Here is a 21233-nt window from a genome sequence, read left to right on the forward strand (position 1 = left end):
CAGCTGGCTCAGTCTCACTTTGAGGGTGCATCTTCATTAATAAACTTTCCGCCTGCCTTGTTTTATGTTGTAGGCAGGTAGCTCTAAGGAATGAAACCACTGGGACTAAAATATAGCAGCATCATTACTGCAACACTTAATGACTGACAATAAATTGTTTTCTACACTGTGAATTTTTTGCCATAAGACATCTGCAATTTTTGTAGCAGAGGGATAAAAAAGAAAGAAACGAGAGGACAGTCTCCTGTTAAAAAGAACACATCTGCAATAATTTTAATCTGGATGGAATGCAGAAAATAACTTAAAACAGATGTCACAATGAATTAACAGAGTTATGTAAAACAAGTCAGAGTTTTAGCTTTAAAACTTCTACATAAGTTGAGGTATTTCGTTAAAATTTTCAAATTAACATATTAAACTGCATTAATTTCAATTTGCATGTGGCTTATCATCAGTACCAGTTTTCTGTTATTAACCCCTGATTTTTAATATTATTATGGTACTTGTGTTTAGGCACTGAATAGCTTTTGTGTAAAGAATGCATTCTTGTTTACCTTTATACAAACATGTTTTGCAATGATATATTTGGAAGTAACATTAAATCTATGTCATATTTCAATTTTGACAAATGAAAAATGTTGGATCAACCGGGTCAAAGTGAACTAGTATTCAGACTGTCTCCATCAGCTCTGGAGCCAGCCTGGAGCTGGAACAGAGGGCCATCAGCTCTGGAGCCAGCCTGGAGCTGGAACAGAGGGCCATCAGCTCTGGAGCCAGCCTGGAGCTGGAACAGAGGGCCATCAGCTCTGCAGCCAGCCTGGAGCTAGAGCTAAGCTACCGCAGCCACTCCAGAGCTGGAGCTAATTTCACAAATAAGTCTCAGTGCCTAATTGTAATCTCATTTTAAATCTCGCAAGCGGAGTCTCCAATAGAAATCTAGGAATTTGGTGCCACTCAGTAGTTGGGTGGTTTTAAAGTTTTCAGATCAAATTAATGCTAGATACAAGTCAGGAAAGAGGGACATTGCCCCACTGCACTGGGAAAGGGAGTTTAGGTTTTTGTTATGTTTTTATAGTAGTGTTTTTTTTTTTTTTATGTGAAAGGGCTGAGGTCAGTGTGAATTGAGTAACCCTTTCCAGTGTTTGTTATTCACCAATTTCATTTTTTATCGGAATTTTTTTATTGGTTAAAGTCGAAAATCGGAAGCCCTCGGTATAATGTACACTGCTCTCCTTATTTTGGAACAAAATAGCTGGGTACATTGTGGTATGTATTTGTATTTTCTTGTTATTGTAAGAAAACAAAGATGCCTTTGTGTGGATAAAAAAAAGAAACCCTGTCTAAAACAATGTAATTAGAAGGTGCTGTGCTTTTGTCTCTGGTTTCTCAGAAAAACAATTAAACTGACCAAATATAAAAGGCTGTTGTTTTTGTTTGATTAATAAGCATCAACAATTGCAGGAGTCAAGCCTGGTCTTGAAAGTTCTTTTTTTAATGTTTGTCCCAAAGAAACATTCTGGGCACAATGATGAGAATAGACATTGTTTTACTTTAATTATACAAAAAATAATCTTCTGCCATTTCTTTAAAGGGAAAGTCTAACTGCTGTTGTTAATCATGCTGTAAATGTAAATATTTTCCTGTAAACTTGTCCAAAGCAGATATTCTTGAGAGATGCTCAAGATTGATTAACGATAGGGGAACCCAGGACCATGGGAGGGTGAGATGAGGGCCTGTACCTGGTTAAGACTGGCAAGCTTTGGAAATGTTTACTGCAGAGCTTGTATTCATTCTGAGATATTTATGCAGACATGCATGCTTACTTAGAATTTAGAGCAGGGAATCAACTTCTCTGGGAGGTTTTTGGTGTACCCCCTTGAACTTGATAAGGGCCTGCATCTGTACATATCAACTCCTCTTGCACACATCCTAAATTACCATACTGGTGAGATACTTGCATTGATGCTACTGCAAGTTCAGGTTTATACTTTTAAAAGTATAAACACATAGTTCACAACAACCATAAAAGTTGGGACTGAATTAAGCATCAATGAGTCATTTTACACTGGCCAGGGACTCACTTCTAACTGTTTTCATTTTTTTTTAATAAAAAGGTATTTACAGTATTTCGTATTCTCTGTGCTGGTAAACTTGGAGTATGTAATGTAATTGTTGGGAAAATAATTTTTTGTAATTGAATGACATTTGTCTGTGTTTCTTGACAAACAGGTTGTCACCCCAGTCCGGGTTGGACAGGGCTATGCCAATGAGTCTATCTCCCAATATCAGCAGGATATGTATGACGTGCCGCCCGTTCGACCACAAGGGGTAAGCTCCTCTCTTTTGAAATGTGATCCATTTGGAAGTCCACAACTCTCTCGCTGTTCTCTTTCTGAGGCATGTATGAACAAATTGTGACTGCTGCTAGTTGACATAACACAAAAAATAATGAAAATAAAAATAAACTATTTCAAGTAACATTACAGTTAAAATGGATGGCTCTTTTTTAATACCTACCCCATTACCAGTAAAAATTGTAAAACATTTATTTATTACTCAGGGCCAAAAACTTTATCAGGAGCACTGGTAGTGTGCCATCTTGTCTTCATTCGTTTGCACTGTCTACTTCTCTCTCCCCCCCCTCTCTCTCTCTCTCTCTCTCTCTCTCTCTCTCTCTCTCTCTCTCTCTCTCTCTCTCTCTCTCTCTCTCTCAATCTGTCTGACCCTCTGACCAGAGTATGGGTCTAAAACATTCATTTTTATCTGGCAGGTGTACGACATCCCTCCAACAATGCAAAAGGGCCACATGTCGCCAGGCCAGACAGGAGATCTTCAGGCTCAGGGAGTCTATGATGTCCCCCCTTCAACTCAAGGGGTAGGTGCATTAAAACACAACTGCCCATCACCAAAAGAAATCACAACCAAACGACTTCCTCACAAATAAGGATTATTGAACACGAGTTTTCTTTCCATTTTGGTTTGTTTAAGCCCCTGATTTAATATAGAGTTGATTATTTATTATCTATTTAGAACATTGAGTAAGTGGGTTTACTGGGGCAATCCACCTCAATATTTAACGGAAATGGCACACAAAGGTTACATTTAAATTGCACCCTGCTCTATGTACTGAACACCCACCACTCACTTGAGTATTTGTAAAAGCATAGAAGGGTAACAGAGGAGAGAATTATTGTTAAATGTGCTTTTTGCTTTTCGAACTACCATTGCGAAAGTGTGAAGAGCAAAGATAAGCACCTGTTGGTAGGAAATAGCTAATAATGTTCTATCTCAGTGAACCTGTTATTTACTTAGGTCCTAATTTAGTGTTTTTAAAACCTACACTGAAAGCTTGTCATCAGATGGAAAGCAGGCCATACCCCAGATGTTCTCTATTTGGATCTAAGAAAAAAAAAAAGATGCACGGATCAATAGATGCAGACACCTTCACACATACAAGATAAAATGTATATATTATTATGATTACGCACAGCTATATGCAAATGTTCAACCATCCAAAACAACAGCTGTTCTATACCTAGAGCACTGTTGGCTACCCCATTTTCAACTACAATGTTGTAGTAACAATAATAAAACAAACAAAACATGCAGTAGCAAAAGCACGTTTGCTTCTTTTTATCAGTTATAGTTAGAAATTCAAGAAGATTTATGAGAAGGGGATCTGGGGCTGTAATAGGGGTGGTGCTTCTTTAAATAAGTACAATAAGCCCAAAAAGTAAGTGGTTCGGAGCTGTAAGCATTTACCAGCAAATAACTTTAAAATAACTAGTTTTGACAGTGCTGTTTTCAAATCAGACCAAATATTTTTTTCACTCCCATTCCTATTTTTATAGACCATGTGGTAAAAATTCTGTTTTATATTTATTTCTTTTAGGTGTATTCTGCACCCCTTCAAAGAGAGGGTAACTACGATTTTCCACCACCAATGAGGAATAAAGCTGAAGGAGTATATGATGTTCCACCTCCCAGCATTAAACCGCTGGGACATTCCAACTATGATTTTCCACCAAGTTCTGACATGGTGCCACGCAACAACAAAGGCATCTACGACATCCCGCCCACCCATTTGCTTGGGCACCAACTTGGGGCCCAGAAAGATGTGTACGATATTCCTCGAGGGATGCAACTCCCTGGAAATCAAAAGACTGCTGGGGATAGGCTAGCCTCAGAAAAGGGAGAAGGTATATATGATGTACCCCCGCAGGTTTTGCAAGACTCTAGAGCTTTCCATGATGTGACCGATGGGATGAACAGGTTGTCTTACTCCAGCACAGGAAGCACAAGAAGCAACATGTCAACTTCCTCCACCACTTCCAAAGAGTCATCCGTCTCCACTACCCTTACACAGGAGAACAAACTCCTTTTAGACTTAGACACAGCCATCCAAAGGGTTTCCTGGCTTCAGCAGAGTGCCGAGTCATCTGTCTCAGGTCTCATGGGTTACGTGGCCCCCAACTGGAGGTCCTATGAATATATGGAGAAGCACGCGAATGAGATTCATGTAGCTGTAGATAAAGTCAAGCAAAACTTGACAGATTTTCTAAATTTCAGCAAAGGGGCGACAGCCAATGCATCAGGCCTATCAGACCTCCCCCTGTACACCAAACTTAAAAAACAGCTTCAGAGACTGGAGGATTCTAACCAGATCCTCACGCAAACCAGCCATGCTCTGGATGGCTGGAGCTGGTCCTTAAACGTCTTGGCTACCAATAAGCCGCACAACAAATGTGATGACCTGGACCGGTTCATCATGGTGGCAAGGACAATTCTGGATGATGTCAAGCAGTTGGCATCCTCCGTCAGCACTAACGCCGAGCTCCTGTTTCAAAGGTCCCCATGCGGCTTGGGTTCTAATAGTGTCAGTGATCTCAGAGCTGAAGATAAAAACTCAAAAGACTACATTTATAACAGCCCACAGCCACACCTGGGAAAAGAGGACAATGCAGTCAGCCAGTGCAAGGCTTTGTCTGGTCTGGCTGATACTGACCAAAAGTCAAACAACATCGCTGAGAAATGTGTGAAGAGCTGGATGGAAGATTATGACTACGTCCATTTACAGGTAGGGAATAATGATTAATTTCTTCTCTCTTTGATTGTCCTGGTGGTGTAAGTTAGTGTATCATGGTGATACTGTCTACCTTTGAAACATCCAACTAGTTCTAGCTTGGGAATTCTGTGTGATTATGGACCCCAGCTGCTGTTCAATTCCCATGCAAACACAAACTAAGCAGTTCATGTATTTCAGTTTGTACAGTCCTCTTTTTATAATGCTCATCAGGAGCCACAGTAAAGAGTCCATTTTGTGTTCATCTTTTATAACAAGAATTCAAGTGGAATGGCATTATGAGGCAAATGGGAGCCATGACCATACCACATTATTGCATTCTATAAAGGCTGCCTTATACAGTGATGATATTGTATTTAAGTATTACATATAGTAATCGTAATATTTTTTTAAAAAATGAGTGGCGAATGCAACTTTATGCTTCATATTTTCTGATACTGATTGAAGAGACAGTGCACCTGTGAAGGAAATTTATCACTATGAGAAAGGCTGCGACCTTCTCATTCATTACCACATTATATCCATTTCAACAGGGAAAAGAGGAATTTGAGAGGCAACAGAAAGAACTTTTAGAGAAAGAGAACATCATCAAACAGAACAAGATACAGCTGGAAAAGGAACAGGTATGTCATGGCTATATTCCAGACACTTGTTTGTTATGCCTTTTCAGGTGTGCTTTGCATGGTCGATTTATCTTTTGATAATACATATTTTTGTTGGGCATCCCTGAGCTACATATAATAACCCTGTCCATAGACAGCATGTTTCTAATACTAAACAGTCATGGGCCACATACATGTGCACACAGTTAAAAACATACATTCACTTGCTGCTACAACATTTTCCTCTTAAACAAAGAGGCAATAAATTAAATATGACAACAGTCTTGTTGCAGCATAAATGTTTCGTTTCTCTTTATATTCAAGTAAAGCAGTAAGGACATATTTTCAGATAATAGAAATGGCTTATTTGCCATAAAAAATGCAATACTTAGATCTGCCAGGGTTTGTTTAGAATTTTAGCTCCAGGTCAGAGGTTAAATTGGTTTCCTTTAATTAAGGACATGGTTGAAACAGTGTCTGGACTGAAAGTTTTTACAGGTTGCCTCCCTCCTAGTTTAGGTATTTAAAATAGACCGCAAACAGTTTTTGAAAGGACAACATCATTTCAGATACCTGTAGTAATATCATAATGCCACGCTTAGAAACCAACAGAATACTTCAGCAGAAATCCAGAAGGCAGTAGAAAGGATTCTGCAACGTGACACCTTCAGCTATGCTTCTCTGAACAGCGCATTATTAAACTGGTGCTTTTAGCAGTGTATAACCGGCCTATTTTTGAACTTATGAACTTTGGGTGACCCGATCATGGCCTGTATCGTTCCCTGCAGCCAGGAAACAGTGTGTCTGTGTTTTTAAGATATTGTCTTAATAAACCAACAATCTGTTTTTCAGCTTAATCAGTTCAAACAGCTAGAGAAAGAGGTTATCAAGCCCGTAGAAAATGACATATCTACGTGGAGCGCATCCCAGAACATTCCCCAGACGAACAGTGGCCAGTGTGCTAAGGACAAGCAGTTGCTTTTCTTCTATTCTGAGCAGTGCGAGACCCACTTTGTTACACTTCTGAACGCCATTGATGCCTTCTTCAGCTGCATTAGTGCAGGCCAGCCTCCCCGGATCTTTGTTGCTCACAGCAAGTTTGTCATTCTCAGTGCTCACAAACTAGTGTTTATAGGGGATACCTTGTCTAGACAGACCTCCACTTTGGAGATCAGGAATAAAGTTATGAACTGCAGTAACATCCTGTGCGAACATCTAAAATCAATTGTGTCATCTACCAAAATGGCAGCCTTGCACTACCCCAGCACAGCAGCTGTACAGGACATGGTGGACAGGGTAACAGATCTTTCCCATCATGCACAGCAATTTAAGGTGCAGCTGCTACAGATGGCGTCTGTGTAAAAGAAAGAAGAAAAAAACAGACTTTTAAAACCTTTCTTCTGGAAGCACCAATGCATTTTATGTTTTGTACATATTTAGTATGTATTTTTGTCTGGTGTTTTTCCTGCAGAAGGTAGCTTGACAGGACTATTTTGAAGCTTTAAAAAAATAAATAAATAAATAAATAAAAATCTTTATACAGTACGATGACGTGTCCCAGCATTCCACTCCATGGATATTCATATTAAGCACCTTATGAAGTATTCGTCAGGTATATTCTATCAGTAGATCTATCTTGGTTTATTAAATGCCATATTTTACTGGTAGTACACTCCTCTGTACAAAATATGTTTCATAAAAACTTATGTAAAGAATCAAAAGCTTTTTGCCTTCTGTGCTTTTTATTATAATGTTATGAATTAAAAAGATGAAGGTGATGTCACAGTGTGTTCTTGCCATGTGTAATGATGATCTTCAGTGATGAAATTGGGGTTCCAAAATGTAGAACTAAACAAGTCGTTTGCTGTATTTCCACTGCCTAAAATCAGGTACTTGAGCTCAGAAGAGGCCTGTGTTTCCACCAGCATATTTATGCGTAACTGAACAGACTAGAAGTGGCATACAAATGATTGAGGTGAATTCAAAGCTTCCTGTAAATGGTTAGAATTTGTTCACTCTCCAGTGCTTACTGTGTCAGTCTTTATTTCATCAGTTTGCCACGAAGCTGTTGTTTTAGATATTTTATTAGAACTTAGTTTTTTGTACATATTGATATTATATATTTTGTCTAGAAAGATTTCTTGTAAATGTTTTTTATACTGTATTTTGTATTATTTTGTAATCTAACTGAACTTGGTGGGAATGTGGCTTGTCTACTCTTATATGCATAAAAAGGGGTCTGATTGGAAAGTAAAATGACGGTAATACATTTAGCAATCAATATGTTTCATTTATTTGGAAGTTGAAATCGATTTGGAGCTGATTGTGTTGGGTAAATTAACTAGAAAGTTTAACAAAAGCATTGTTGTGTTACATTGTTATGCTTCAAAGAGCTGTGTAAGAATGCATAATGTAAGTTACTAGAACCAGTTGTTTGGTGTCTTTGTGCTTAATTGGTTCAAAAACTTGATAAAAATGAAGGATCAAAGGATAATACATTTTCCATTTTACTTTCTGTTGTTTTAAAAATGTGAATAGGTTTTTAAGAGAGAATGAATTGGGCAGCCTTGGGCCATGTTGTCCATGTCTGTTCTGCCCATGTATTTTAATCATTTAGTTGAACCAATTAAACTCCAGACTAGCTCATAAAGCACTTACCATTTAATTAGACCTATTATCTAAAACTTAGGCATACTATCAAATACAGCTGCATTTACAAGGAAATTTTGGTAGCTCTTCGAGATTTTGCAAATATTAAAACTGTTTTTTTTGTTTTTCCTGTGGTTTTGTTGTATGTAATCTCTCCTAGGCCAATAAATCATTGGATTTCAATTAAATTCCTTTGCAAAAATTATTTAGAAAATACAATTTTAGAGGAAAAAACTCACGCAACAAAAAATGGACTACTTGTATACACAATATTTAAACTGCAAAATCAAATGTCAATCCACATTTGTCTAATCACTTTTTTTAAGAGAAAGTCTGCTTATTAAATGTTTATTCTCATAAATCATAAGAGGTGAACTACCACTTTTTAGAAAACAGGTTTTGCAGACCCCGGTCAGCACCTGACAGTGGAATAAAGACGACAACAGCAAAAAAAAATGTCTTAAATGTTTTAGTTTTAGAATTTAGATGATGACAACTTTGGTAAATTAGCATTTTCAAAAGAAACCATATTGAGAGCTCCTCTGGGCTGCTGAGCCTCCTTTAAAGCACTGTTTAGCTAATAAGAGTCAGGTAAAATTAGCTACATATAAAGAAACACTAATGAGAGCTAATTAAAAAAAAAACACACAATTTTGATTTAGAAACATGCAAATTACTGTATTTGTATTTGTTTTTGCAAGGCTTGTTGCTGTGGCATTTAACATTGCAGTGAACTCCCTTGCACACACAGAAGCACTTCTTTGTTTGACAAAATATGTTGCACTTGCAAGAAATTAAGCTTTGCATAGCCCCGGAATCAGCTGCTGTTGCTGTACGAAGAGAAAGTTTGTTTTCTTTGAGTACATCATTCAAAGTTAGGAATTAACTATCGGACAATTGAAATTCATTCCGACTGTAAAGGCGCTCCAGAGATCCTCCAGCAGACCGAAGAATGAAGAAGCTGTCTCTTCTTTTCTTTTTTGTTCTTTGTTTGTTTGATATTTAAAATAATTTGCTCAAAGACTGAAATAACCTTTCATTTCATTCTTTAATCATTTGCCAATGCTCAAATCGCGAAATGGTTATTTTTGTCGGTGATTGACCGAATCCTGACTCTGAGTGTAAGATATATAACAAAAGGAAGTACACAACCAGTAAGATTTATGGAATAATTTTGTCAGCTACGATCACTTTGAAGAGCTGTGCAGTACAATTTTAAAAGCATGCTTTCTCAGTCAAGAGTATTGGCACCCTACACTTAATACAAGATCATTCAAGAAAACATTAAACACAAGCATTTAGTGAACATTACCCACTAATTAATATGACAAAGACCAAAATACACAATTTCTGGTAGCTTAACAAGCAGTCTTTATAAAAAAAAGAAATAAGTAAAAGCATTTAAGCCATTTCAAACATTTGTTCATGACAAATTGGCAGCTTAATATTAAGTCTGTAAAAATATAATAGAAATAATTAAAGATTGTATTAATTGATTGAAATGCATTATAAAGTCAATAACCAGAAAATAGGTCATTATTTTGAATTCTCTTAAATTGTAGGTTGCCAATACTTTTGTCTGTGACTGTATCTGCATTATACAGACACACTGTTTTGAACCTATTCTTTACGGTGAAGAGATGCATGTGTACAGTATGTATGCTATTAATTACACATGTGAATACACATGTTGTAATGACACTAGAATATTACCCACTGACTTGATTGATATAATTTAGTCCCTAAAGAAGCTTTGTATTTTTTTTTTTTAAAACCAACATAATAAATAGAATGAAAAAAGCTAGCATTCTATCTACAACAGTCTCCAGCTATAAGAACGATAGTTTAAACAGTTGTAACAACATATGGGGATGTGTAAGGCTGTATTTTTCAGAACAACGCTGTTTACCCTTTACTTTCGGTGCTATCCATCATAAACTCACATGGCCACTTAGTATTACTGTTGTGGAAAACACCTGTATGAAACAGAACAATGAAACTTGGCTGGTGGAGCAGTCAAACAGTGGGAAAAAAACATTTTAAAACCAGAACTAACACTTCAGCCTAAAGAGCACCTTATCTGATACCTATACACTGTATTGCCCTGCAGCAGATTTCTGCATTTTAACATGGCCATTCTCTGCATCTTCACAAGTGGTGATTTCCATACATGAGAGTAGTTCTTCAATTTAATCAGGAATTGGTATTCCATGAAGTGATCAAATGACTTTATAATGCACCTGCATAAGTCTCTCAAAGTAACAAACCATTAAGCCATTGAAAGCTGTGGTATTTCCTGGACAACTGGACTTGCCGGATAACAGACTGCTGCATTTCTGGTTAATGTTTGGTCCTGTTCATACCAGTTCTAAATAATCCTTTCCCAAATGTCATTGGAGGGTAGTGTTATATTTCGTTAATGAACTCTCAAGATCATGAATTCTTCAGGGAAAGGGCTTTGGATAACACTGAATGCAAGAGAAAACCTCAAGCATTGGATACAGTACTCAGAAAGTACAATGCCTTTCATGTTCACTAGTGTATTTAGACTTGGTGTGTTTTTGAAGAAGGAATATTAATATAAGCAAGTTACATGACATAATACAGTAAACATATGAACAATAGATATTACAGGATTAGGATTAGGTAGCAATTATTTTACATATCTGTGATACAGGTTACAGTAAATGTGACTGATGAAAGTATCTGGAAATCCCTGCTGGTTTGTGATATTTGCAGCTGGGACATTTCTTTGCCCATTTTACCCCACTTGCTAACTACATTTCTTGGTATCCCTGAATAGATAATTATACCCTCTTCAGAAATTGGCAAAATAATTTAAGGGGCAAGCCATCTCACAAGAGCATTAGCATGACAAATGTTTTTCCATTTACTACCAATGCAGAATGACAGGATGGGATATTTGTTCTTTCATTTAACCCCAACAAAAGTTGGGTTAGTGACTGAGGCAAGTTCAGCCAGATTTGGGGTTTACTGACTGCTCGAGAAAACATCTAAGACCAAAGATATTTTTGAGAATTTAAATGACAAATGCAAAGGAATCGTTTATTTGTTTTGTGGTCTAAATTCACAAAAAAATCATTGTGAATGGAAATGATGGTCTCTTCATGTTTTATGTCGGCAGACAGATGCTGTACCCTCATACCAACTGGTTTTGAGGCAATTGTTCATAATCATCAATAAAAAGTAATTATTAAAATGTATGTGTGGTGGAGGTTTATCCTGGACTACTAAAGACATATTAGATATGCACGATTGAAATGTGTGCTGTAATATACAAATTAAAATCTGATGCACAGCCCATTTACACAAAGGTCTAAGTATTTCAAGTGCTTCTCATTTTTATTCCTGTCCTTGTTGTACTAAGTAACATCACAGAATCATTCAATACATTTACCACTTCCTTACAGGTAACCTGTTTGAAACAGATAGCCACATACTCATTTCTAAAATGTTAGGTTACAGCTGTAACCCCGGTTCCCTGAAAGAGAAGATGACCAACAACCAATACTTTTGAGATTTATGCCTACCACAGGTCAGGTATTTACTAAGCATTTTATGTCAGAGCTGCCGATAGGCCCCACCAGGGAGAGAGGTCCTCGGTCTCGCCTACTGAGGGATTAAGAAGTCACTCTGCAGAGATCACTTTCTCTTTTGCACTTTCTCAAATGCGAGTGATGCGATCTTGAAGGGTTGTTGGTCCGTAGCCTAGCGTTCCCTTTCAATTCGAAGATGATCATCACTCAATACTTTTGTGAATGTATGCCAAAGCCATCGCAATGGAGCATGAGCGGAGACAGCAGACGAGGGACGTCTCGCTGCCACCAAACTAATGTTTGTGGTGTGAGTGTGCAACCTCAAGGACCCTTGTGCCCAATGAAGGAATAGAGGGATCTACCACATTAAGTCGGTAGAACCTGGTGAATGTATGCGGAGAAGCCCAGCTAGCCGTAGTACAAATATCAGTCAATAAAGTTCCTCTAAAGAGGGCCCATGACGTAGCCACTCCTCTGATAGTATATACGGCCACCCGCCCAGGTAGGGGTAGACCGGCATTAGTATATGCAGTCGAAACTGTGTCCACAATCTAGTGAGATAGTCGCTGCTTCGAGAGGGCTTGACCCAAGGTCCTTTCACCGTGACGGACAAAGAGCTGGTCAAACTGGCGTAGCATTCTCATCCTATCCACATAACATCTCATTGCCCAAACCGGGCAGAGGAAATTCAATCTCCGATCCTCCTCAAAAGAAATAAGGAGGGGGATAGAAAGCCTCTAGTTCCACTGACTGATTGGTGGAAAGCTGTAACCACCTTAGGGAGGAAAGCGTGGTTTATGCGCAACAATACCCTGTTTCCATCATCCCAAATATGCATACAGGCACTGTGCACTGACAGAGCCTGTAGCTCACAAACCTGCTTAGTGGAGGTGATGGCTAGCAAAAAGGCTGTCTTCATAGAGAGATATTCCAACTCTGTGTCATATATAGGCTCAATACGAGGCCTTAATCAGAGCCTCCAATACCAACATCTAAACTCCACTTGGGAAGCACGGTACATCCAAGCACCGAGGGTGCCGAAGCACCAAGGCTCTGAGGCACCGAACGCACCGATGCAGGGGGCTTCTGAGCACTGAGGGCAGTGAAGCACCGAGGTACCGAGGCTCTGGGGCACCGAGGGCACCGAGGGCACTGATGCAAGGAGCGTTTGAGCACTGAGGGTGCCGAAGCACCTAGGCACCACGGCTCTGGGGCACTGAGGGCGCCGAAGTACTTAGGCACCAAGGCTCTGGGGAACCGAGGCACTAAGGGTGCTGAAGCACAGAGTATTGAAGCACCGAGGGTGCAAGCACTGAGGGTACTGGGCTGGGTGTCTAGTCTGGACCGCATGCAGTCACACAACCGGAGCAGCACATGGCTTGCAGCAGTTTGGAGCACGGCCTGCAAACAGTAAGAAAAAAGAAAGATAGAGACTTTTGGGTAGATGTGTCCATGTTTTTTAAAAAACACAAAGCACCAATGCTGCAAGGTTAGGAAAGCAGACTACAATCGTAAAGTGATGTAGGAGGTTGAAAAGAAAAGATTAAACAGGAGCGCAGTTGCGCAGCGTTTATAGAGTTGAGTGTGAGCTCTTTCACACAGACTCAATCACACAACTGGACAGGTTAGTTTATACCTACCGTACCTACCTGAGTGAGAAGCAAAAGAGGAAGTGAGCTCCGTGGAGTGACTACTTAATTCCTCGGTAGGCGGGACCGAGGACATCACTCCCAGGAGGGGCCTATTGGCAGCTCTGACAAGAAATGTTAAGGTGTAGTGTCTGATACTTGTAAAAAAACAATTGTTTGGATATATTCGCTTTTGTGCTTTTCATATTTGAGCTCTGGGGGAGCTTTCGGGTGACACTTTTAAGCTCCAGCTGCCAAAGGGAGTTCCAGGAGCAAATTGAAGAGATTGGATCTAACAAAATAATTCTGTAAATTTTCTTCAATGCCAGATCTTTAGCTGCTTCCCATCCTAACTGATGTGCAATCAGCCAGTAGTGTCTGATCCATAAGACAAGTGAAATCACCAAGAAAGTGCAAATGTAACACATGGAAACTTTTTTAACCTAATGTAGTAACAAGTATCATGAAAACTGCACATTTTATACTGATGTAATTAATCAGTGCAGAACAGGTAGGATTTCTGGAATCTTTTTTTTTTTTTTTTTTTTAGCTACAATCACCATAAAAGAGAAAGACAAGAAAGCTTTACATACGAAGCTTTATTGCAGGTCTGCAGCTAAATGTACCAGAATGTAAGCAAACTACAAAGCCAATGAGGGTTTTGTTTACAATGACTTGGCACCCAGAATGTAACATTCTTTTTCTAGCCTAGTGATGTCATCATACTGTCATCACACTATACTTTTCTAGTGTGGAATGTCTGGGGTGGGTAGTGCCAGTTTGGTATGATTAATTTCGTTCCATGGGCCAAAACTGTTGCTGATAAAACCACTGAAAGCAGCAAGTCGAACTTGCAGATCTTACAAACAAAGCATTAAATCCTGCTGTTGGAAAGTATTTTAATACAACAGTACTCTTATAATAATTATAGTAGCTATAGCCTTTTTTTCTTTGAAAATGAACTGATTTGGAGTTAAAATTGTATCTCTTTTACCAGACGCATTTAGTTTTACCTCGAATGAAGTTCATATTACTGTGAAGCTATTCTGATGGTTGAATTGATAAGAAGGGGGTAAGTAAAATTGTTGTAAAAACTCATTGTGTGACCCTGAGCAAGTCACTTAACCTCCTTGTGCTCCATCTTTCAGGTGAGACATTGTTGTAAATTACTTTGCAAATGATGCATAGTTGTCACACGCTAGTCTTTTATCTTGTCAAGTACTTTATGATGGTGGTTCAACTACAAAAGGTGCTATATAAAGATTGTTATTATGATGGGCAAAAATGCACAAGGGTGAACTATGGACAAACACAGTAACCATGACAGTGGCAGGTTGCCCTGCCCCTGTGCATATTTTATGTTTATATGTGTATGTGTATTGGTGCACAGAGTGTGGATTATGTAGCACAGGTGATTTAAGATGTATATTTGTATTTAGGCACAGAGATTGCACAGTCACTTCACATGCAGATTAAATTGGGTATTTGTATGGGGGCACGGGGAGTGCACAATTAGTTCACATGCAGACTGTGCCGAGATTCAATTGAATGATTTAACAAGCAGTTGAGCCAGGCATAGTTTGAGAAAACAGGCACACATCTTTCACTCTGGGTTGGTGTGTTCAGAGGCAGAACGAGACTCAGGAAGTAGAGTGAGACATAAAATAACAATTGCTACGTATGCTGGTTCGACCTCAGTATAATACTTGTTGTGTCCCATGTCTGTGTGTTAGTCTGTTTGTTTTGGCCATCATGTCTTTTGTTTTGTATCAGTGTTTTGGTTTTAGTTTTTAAATCTGCGCAGGAGTGCTTACATACCCCAGTGCCGTCTGAGTGTCAAATATTTCCTGGCCTGACATCAACACGTGAGCCATCGTGTCACAGCATATTACACTTTCAACTTTATTATTGGAGAAGTATAGGTAACCGATAAGGGAAATGTTATTGGTGTAAAACATTGCCTTACATAGGCTAGTTTATAATACTGTTGTAATTGTGTAATCTTTGCTGTGATTATACAAGATTAACAAGTTTCTATTTATAAATCTAGGAGAGTTGGTAACAACGAGTCATTTCCTTAGCTTACCACAGCCATTTCCTGACAGTAAACTTTGGCCCAAGCATTTCACTTCAAAAAGTGTATATATTATTTGCAGCCTGCAGTGCTGAAATGCTGTACAGGTATTAACTTTTTGAAAGTTTTAGCATCAAGGTTTGCATTAGTTACAATAGTTTTAATCGGAACAGTGTGCTGTATTGGTTTGTTTCTTGGTGCAAGATAACACAAGTTATAATTCAGACCTTATTGTAATCCTTTTATACTGGCTCACTCAATGACAGGACATTTGTAGCTCAATCAAAACACGAACCCTATTGCCCTGATATTGTACATCTGTCTGTCTGTCTGTCTGTCTGTCTGTCTGTCTGTCTGTCTGTCTGTCTACACTGTGCATCGTTAACACAGTAAACTGGATTGAATTTTTATAAAACTTCTTAAAAATTTTACACTCCGAGCCTCCTACAGACTTTTCACATTGAATTTGGATATAACCTGATAAACTGTCAATTTTTATATCAATTGAATTGGTAATTGTTTCGGGGTGCAGTAGACACTAGATATATATATATATATATATATATATATATATATATATATATATATATATATATATATATATATATATAGATATGAAGAAGATCATCCGAAAACACAAGCAGTCACAGTGCACTTTGGTCTTCTAATTAAAGCTACAGTACCACATTAGCTGCGCAATACACAACAGAGTACCAGAATTTCTGCTGTACAGTATTCAGAATAAAATAATGCATCAAATAGCAGCCTAAATATTCTATAGTTGTTTAATTTTAACAAATAATAATATCTAGAGGTTTGAGAGAGAGATCAAAATCCAGCAGCATTGGTTTGAATTACTAAGATTTTGAACAGTCTCATAAAGACACTTTAAAATGGCCTGGGATCTGATCTATTTATGTGAAAAACTAAAATGGACACTTTTGTCTGAAACTGATCTATAAAACTGTGATTATGACTTTACCTTTCCTTTTGGTACCTCTTCATAACATCATTAACATGTTGCCCATTATCACAGCCTCCTTAAATTGTTGTGTTGAAATCCTTTTTGTTCTTTTCTTGCTTTTTCTTATTAGGGATATGCAAGTAAAGAGCAAAAGGCTCTTCAGCACAAAGATCATTAAAGCCTTGTATATCATTTAATGACAAGTCTGTGTATTAGCTGGTCCTGCAGTAAACAAGGTGTAAACTTTATATTACTGCTCTTGAAAAAATAAGTTATCTTCAAAGAAAAATTGTTTCTTTCTTAATTGGAACATAACAGAAATCATCGTCCTTGGAGGAAATTCTCTTCAGTATAAATGCCATTATATTTGCGGGTTTTATACTACAGCACCTACCTGCAGTGTTAAGGTAACAGAAAATTATGTACTTTATAAATTGTGACATATTACAAGCTTCATCTGGGGCTAATGTAAACTCCAGCTAGCATAATGTATAGTCTGGTAAGTAGATCATATTTTACTGGTAACAGGAACTTCACTTTTGCGGGATAAATATTAAAAGTTAGGCAACACTGCTCCCATGTGGACTGTTTCATTACTGTTCTCTGATCGTAAAAGTTTGCAAAAGGGACTGAAAACAAACGTGGCCCTTGAAAAAGTGGACAATGCAAAATCTTTAAATGTACTGTGTTTGCAGTCAACACAAATCCACATTAATTAATATACCAGTGAGATATTCAAATTTCATAAAGTGCCCTTTTCAAAATGTGCTGCCAAATAGATCACTAGTTTGCCTTAGACATTACTGGGATTTTTTTTTTTTTTTTTTTTGCTTTTGTCACATTTTGTGTGCAAGTTGGTAAAAGAAAACTATCAATTATTCAATCTTTTAAATATGAAGCTATGCTTTGTGTGTGTGTGTGTGTGTGTGTATATATATATATATAGAGAGAGAGAGAGAGAGAGAGAGAGAGAGAGAGAGAGAGAGAGAGAGAGAGAGAGAGAGAGAGAGAGAGAGAGAGAGAGAAGGGGGGGTTACATATCTGTATGGTTTTATTGCATAAGAAAAGTTTTGGGAACAAGAGAAAGCCATTCATTTGGCCAATCAAGGCTTGTCCCTTGTTAGCACACCAGTCTCCCCTATATGTTGGATCCTCAAATCAGGCCCTCTCTTTCTTCTAGGCTGGTGAGATTATTAATGATCAAGAAATTCAAGAAAACACCCATGTATTAGCATGGGCCACTTTTACATGTTAACTGGGTTAATCATTTCATGTTATAAAGTAAACATGCAAAAAAGATTTTTTTTTTCTATAAACCAATAATGAATATCACTAATAAGGACATGTTCTGTTATTCACACTTTGAAAATCAGTTGAAATATAAAAAGTTCCATTTCATTTAACTGGGTTTTATTTGTTCATGTTGTAACACATCTTGATACATCATTGCTTTAACATACTTGTTTTTATTCATGCAAAGCCATGCATGTTATTTAGTAATACCATTAAAACAAACTTTTTTTTAAGAAATATATTTATTGAGAACAATAGCTGTTGAAAAAAACTAAAATACACAATTTGTAAAGTTTACAGTGTCGAGATGTTAAATATGAATTACATTAACCATGAAAGCACCCAACAATCAGATACTGTAAAATAAACAAAAACAACTACAAAAAAAAACAGACAAATAACGTGAATGTGCACCACAAACATGGACTTCACAGAGGGCTGAAAGTTATGATCAGTTATTTTTTATAACAATTGTATAAAGCAGACCTGTTCTTAAGCCATGCAAACTAGGGTGTAAGAATGTCCATTAGCATGCAGTGCTGTGTCCTAGTAGGTACCCACTAGCAGAAGCAGGCCAAGGATCATGTTGTGTAGCTTACTGAAGAGCATCTAACAGTTTGGCTACAGCTGCCCCATTTAGATAGAATCCGATATTCCTTTCATTGCACATTAGCATGACTATGAGCAGATCAGTTCTGAGCTGGAAAATCTACTGAACTGCTGTCATATTAGAGTAAGATGATTCTGCCATCTAAATTGGGTTTCCAAATGTTGCTCTGTCTGTAAAAGACAGCATCTTGGTTTTGGCAAGCAAATGCATGACTGAGAAGCAAGCAGCAAAGTTTCATGGACAACAGCACTACTCGCTGGCAGCAGCATGTTCTCAAATTAGAAACCAGTCAGAAAAACATGGTTTTTAGTAGATACTGAATACATTTTAGCAGCGGTGTACCACACTGACAGTAATGTTACATTAAATATGCTTTGTGTCTGAAACTAAACCAACTCCTAGAATGCAGTTGTGTTTAGAGACCTAATTAACAGGTCTGAACAGGGTGCCCAGGCTGGGTATTTTACATGGCCTCTTCAGTTGGTGCTTTCCGTTGCCGGGCAGTTTTGGGTCTGTGGCGGGGCGTTGGAGGAGACTCACGCTCAGCCTCCATTTCGGTTGGTTCAGTGTCTCCCTCCTGGGACCCGGTGTCTCCCACCAGCTCCCGCAGGAATTTAAATTTTGACAGGAACAGCTGCCACACAACGTACCACCCTGGAGAGAGAGAAAAAAAAAAGAGTGAAACAAAGCTTTTAATGTTTCTTACTGTGACATAACTTAAATAAATGACCAACAAAATAATTATATACCGTTCTGTACCAGTGGCGGCTGATGACTTCTAAGTCAGAAGAGGCACAACTACAAACACGTTGTTTCATCAATCTGCCATGCAAAAAAAGGAGCTTCATTAATTTCTTTCTTGATCTCTTCTAGCACAGTAAAGGACATGGATAAAATCAAGTCATTTTGTATGGTTTTTGACATCCTAGTGAACATGGTTTCTTGTTCAATGTGAGCAGCAAGTAATTCGTCAAACCGAGCAATTATTTCCCTGTAGTTCCCCGTTATGTGAAAACTAGCGTTTCACCGTGACAACGGAATGCTAGTCCCTGCCGAGCTAGATATGATGTGACTATTTATAGATTTGCTTCCATATTTTTTAAATCAGTAAAGCCATACTTTCTCCATGTTAGCAAACTACCAGTTACTGAAAAGTAAACAAGGCCCGCAAGATGGTTATTAGCAGTACCCCCGGTCAGCCAATTCACTCTCTCATACCAGCCCCTCTGAAATGACCTGTTCTTGTTAGAATTTCTTCCATTTTTGGTAGTAGCGTCGTGTGGCAGGGCAGAAGCCCTGCTGCTGTAAATAGTGTGTGGGGGAATGTAAGGTTGGCAGGGATGGGGTTAAATCTGTTACTGCCAGCAATCACAGGAATGGCCATTCCCCAATTAGGTAATTGAGTGCTAACTTGGGAGTGGCCACATGTATAAAGGGGAAGGAGAACTCCTTTGTCTGGTGGTGGGTTTGGCAAGTGTGTACCCTGTGTGTTTTTGACAGACCCCAGTTGAGGCAAAAAAAATCCAGACTTATACTGCATGCTCATGTCACTAATTTCTTTAACTGTATTTCCTTACTGATTTGTAAAGATTGTGCATGCATTCCTGTACAAAACACCTGTACATCAGCAGCTGAATTCAGGTTATATAGAGAGAGTGTGGGGAAAAAGGCAGAAGCTATTTTTATATTTTAATAACTCCAAGTATTGCGTGTTATAGTTGTACTCTTAGTTACTTAAATTTACTAGCAAATGTGTTCCAAACTGCACTGAAAGGGACATTTCCTTAAAGTACAGTTTGTTATAAATTTGTTAAGGTGTGGTGGTGTCAAGAGGAACCTTTTATGCATCTTGAATATAGTGAACCATCCACCCCTGTTAATCACTAATTGATTGATTGTGTTCACTGTTAAAAAGAGCAAAATTCTACGTGAACCCAAGCTGTTCTTGTGTGACTATGTGTCACTGTATTTATTACAGTAAATTATGTTTGTGTGATTACTGCAGCAGATACCGAGAGCAGAAACATGAAATGATAATACCCACTCTGTAAAAGAAGGCAGATTAGTACGATGATGTGCTTTTCAAATCTATTACATTGCAACTGTATTTAATTTCAAGTGATCAGCCTATTCCCACTGTAACCAAGAAGACGTAACCATACTTTTGCTGCTCACGTTTGGAAACTGTTACAGTTGTATACTTTTATAAGTGATCAACCAGTTTAGTGCATGAATAAAAGACACGACTATAAATAAATGCCTTTTTGTCTTAAGCAACTGAAGCACACATTTGTAAGTGAATTAGGTCCCATTATGACAGCTTACTTACCAAAAAGCATGAACAGCAAGACACATACCAGGGTGGCAATAATAACGAAGAAGGTCAGACCAATGCTCTGCCACATTCTTTACCAGCAATGTACACCTTTCTCTTCTTCTATTTATGTTTTACAGAAGATCCATTGATGTTCTGACAGAGAGGTCCCAGTGGCTACCTTTCAGGCATATAACAGTAAGATACTGCGCCGACCGTTTAGTCTAAACAAAAACTAAACAGCAGGAATTATGGATATATTGCTGACACGAACAAAACCGGTTTAAATAAAATGCCGAGGACGAAGTAATGAGAGACTTCTCATTAAAAGTATTACACATTAAAAACATACATACATACAGAAACACATCCTTTACTACATAAAGACAGTACGTCAGTTTACAGTCTGTACTTTAAAAAAAAAAAAAAAAAAAAAAAAAAAAGACTGGAAACGCAGTG

At 38.1% G+C, this 21233-nt stretch overlaps 2 protein-coding genes across 3 annotated transcripts in view; one reads left to right on the forward strand and one right to left on the reverse strand.

Annotated features, from left to right (window-relative positions):
- LOC121313312 (enhancer of filamentation 1-like) overlaps positions 1 to 8520 on the forward strand; it is a 31253-nt gene extending 22733 nt beyond the window's left edge. Inside the window, exons 3-7 of the mRNA XM_041245711.1 lie at positions 2230 to 2328; positions 2771 to 2875; positions 3893 to 5077; positions 5617 to 5706; positions 6538 to 8520. Coding sequence (XP_041101645.1) covers positions 2230 to 2328; positions 2771 to 2875; positions 3893 to 5077; positions 5617 to 5706; positions 6538 to 7047 — 1989 coding nt within the window. The 3' untranslated portion in view covers positions 7048 to 8520. The remainder of the gene's footprint in view (positions 1 to 2229; positions 2329 to 2770; positions 2876 to 3892; positions 5078 to 5616; positions 5707 to 6537) is intronic.
- A 9436-nt stretch (positions 8521 to 17956) lies between these two features.
- On the reverse strand, positions 17957 to 21201 carry LOC121313314 (small integral membrane protein 13-like). 2 transcript variants are annotated; one of them, XR_005949964.1, is made up of 3 exons: positions 20790 to 20878; positions 19210 to 19282; positions 19023 to 19114 (listed from the first exon to the last, which is right to left on the reverse strand). XR_005949964.1 is itself a non-coding variant. In XM_041245713.1 (2 exons), the coding sequence occupies exons 1-2, from the start codon at positions 20863 to 20865 to the stop codon at positions 18924 to 18926; spliced, it is 267 nt and encodes an 88-aa protein (XP_041101647.1). In that variant the 5' UTR covers positions 20866 to 21201; the 3' UTR covers positions 17957 to 18923. The 2 variants fall into 2 exon arrangements, 1 of the variants encoding a protein (XP_041101647.1); XM_041245713.1 differs by lacking the exon at positions 19210 to 19282 and having other exon boundaries at positions 17957 to 19114; positions 20790 to 21201.
- Positions 21202 to 21233: the final 32 nt, after the last annotated feature.

This window comes from Polyodon spathula, chromosome 3 (assembly GCF_017654505.1).
Source record: "Polyodon spathula isolate WHYD16114869_AA chromosome 3, ASM1765450v1, whole genome shotgun sequence".
NCBI lineage: Eukaryota > Metazoa > Chordata > Actinopteri > Acipenseriformes > Polyodontidae > Polyodon > Polyodon spathula.

Excerpts from the sequence above, each read along its gene's own strand:
- LOC121313314 (XM_041245713.1), bottom strand. The coding sequence starts at position 20,865 with ATGTGGCAGAGCATTGGTCTGACCTTCTTCGTTATTATTGCCACCCTG. Across the intron at positions 19,115-20,789 it reads CTTGCTGTTCATGCTTTTTG|GGTGGTACGTTGTGTGGCAG; the intron begins GTAAGTAAGCTG and ends CTCTCTCTCCAG.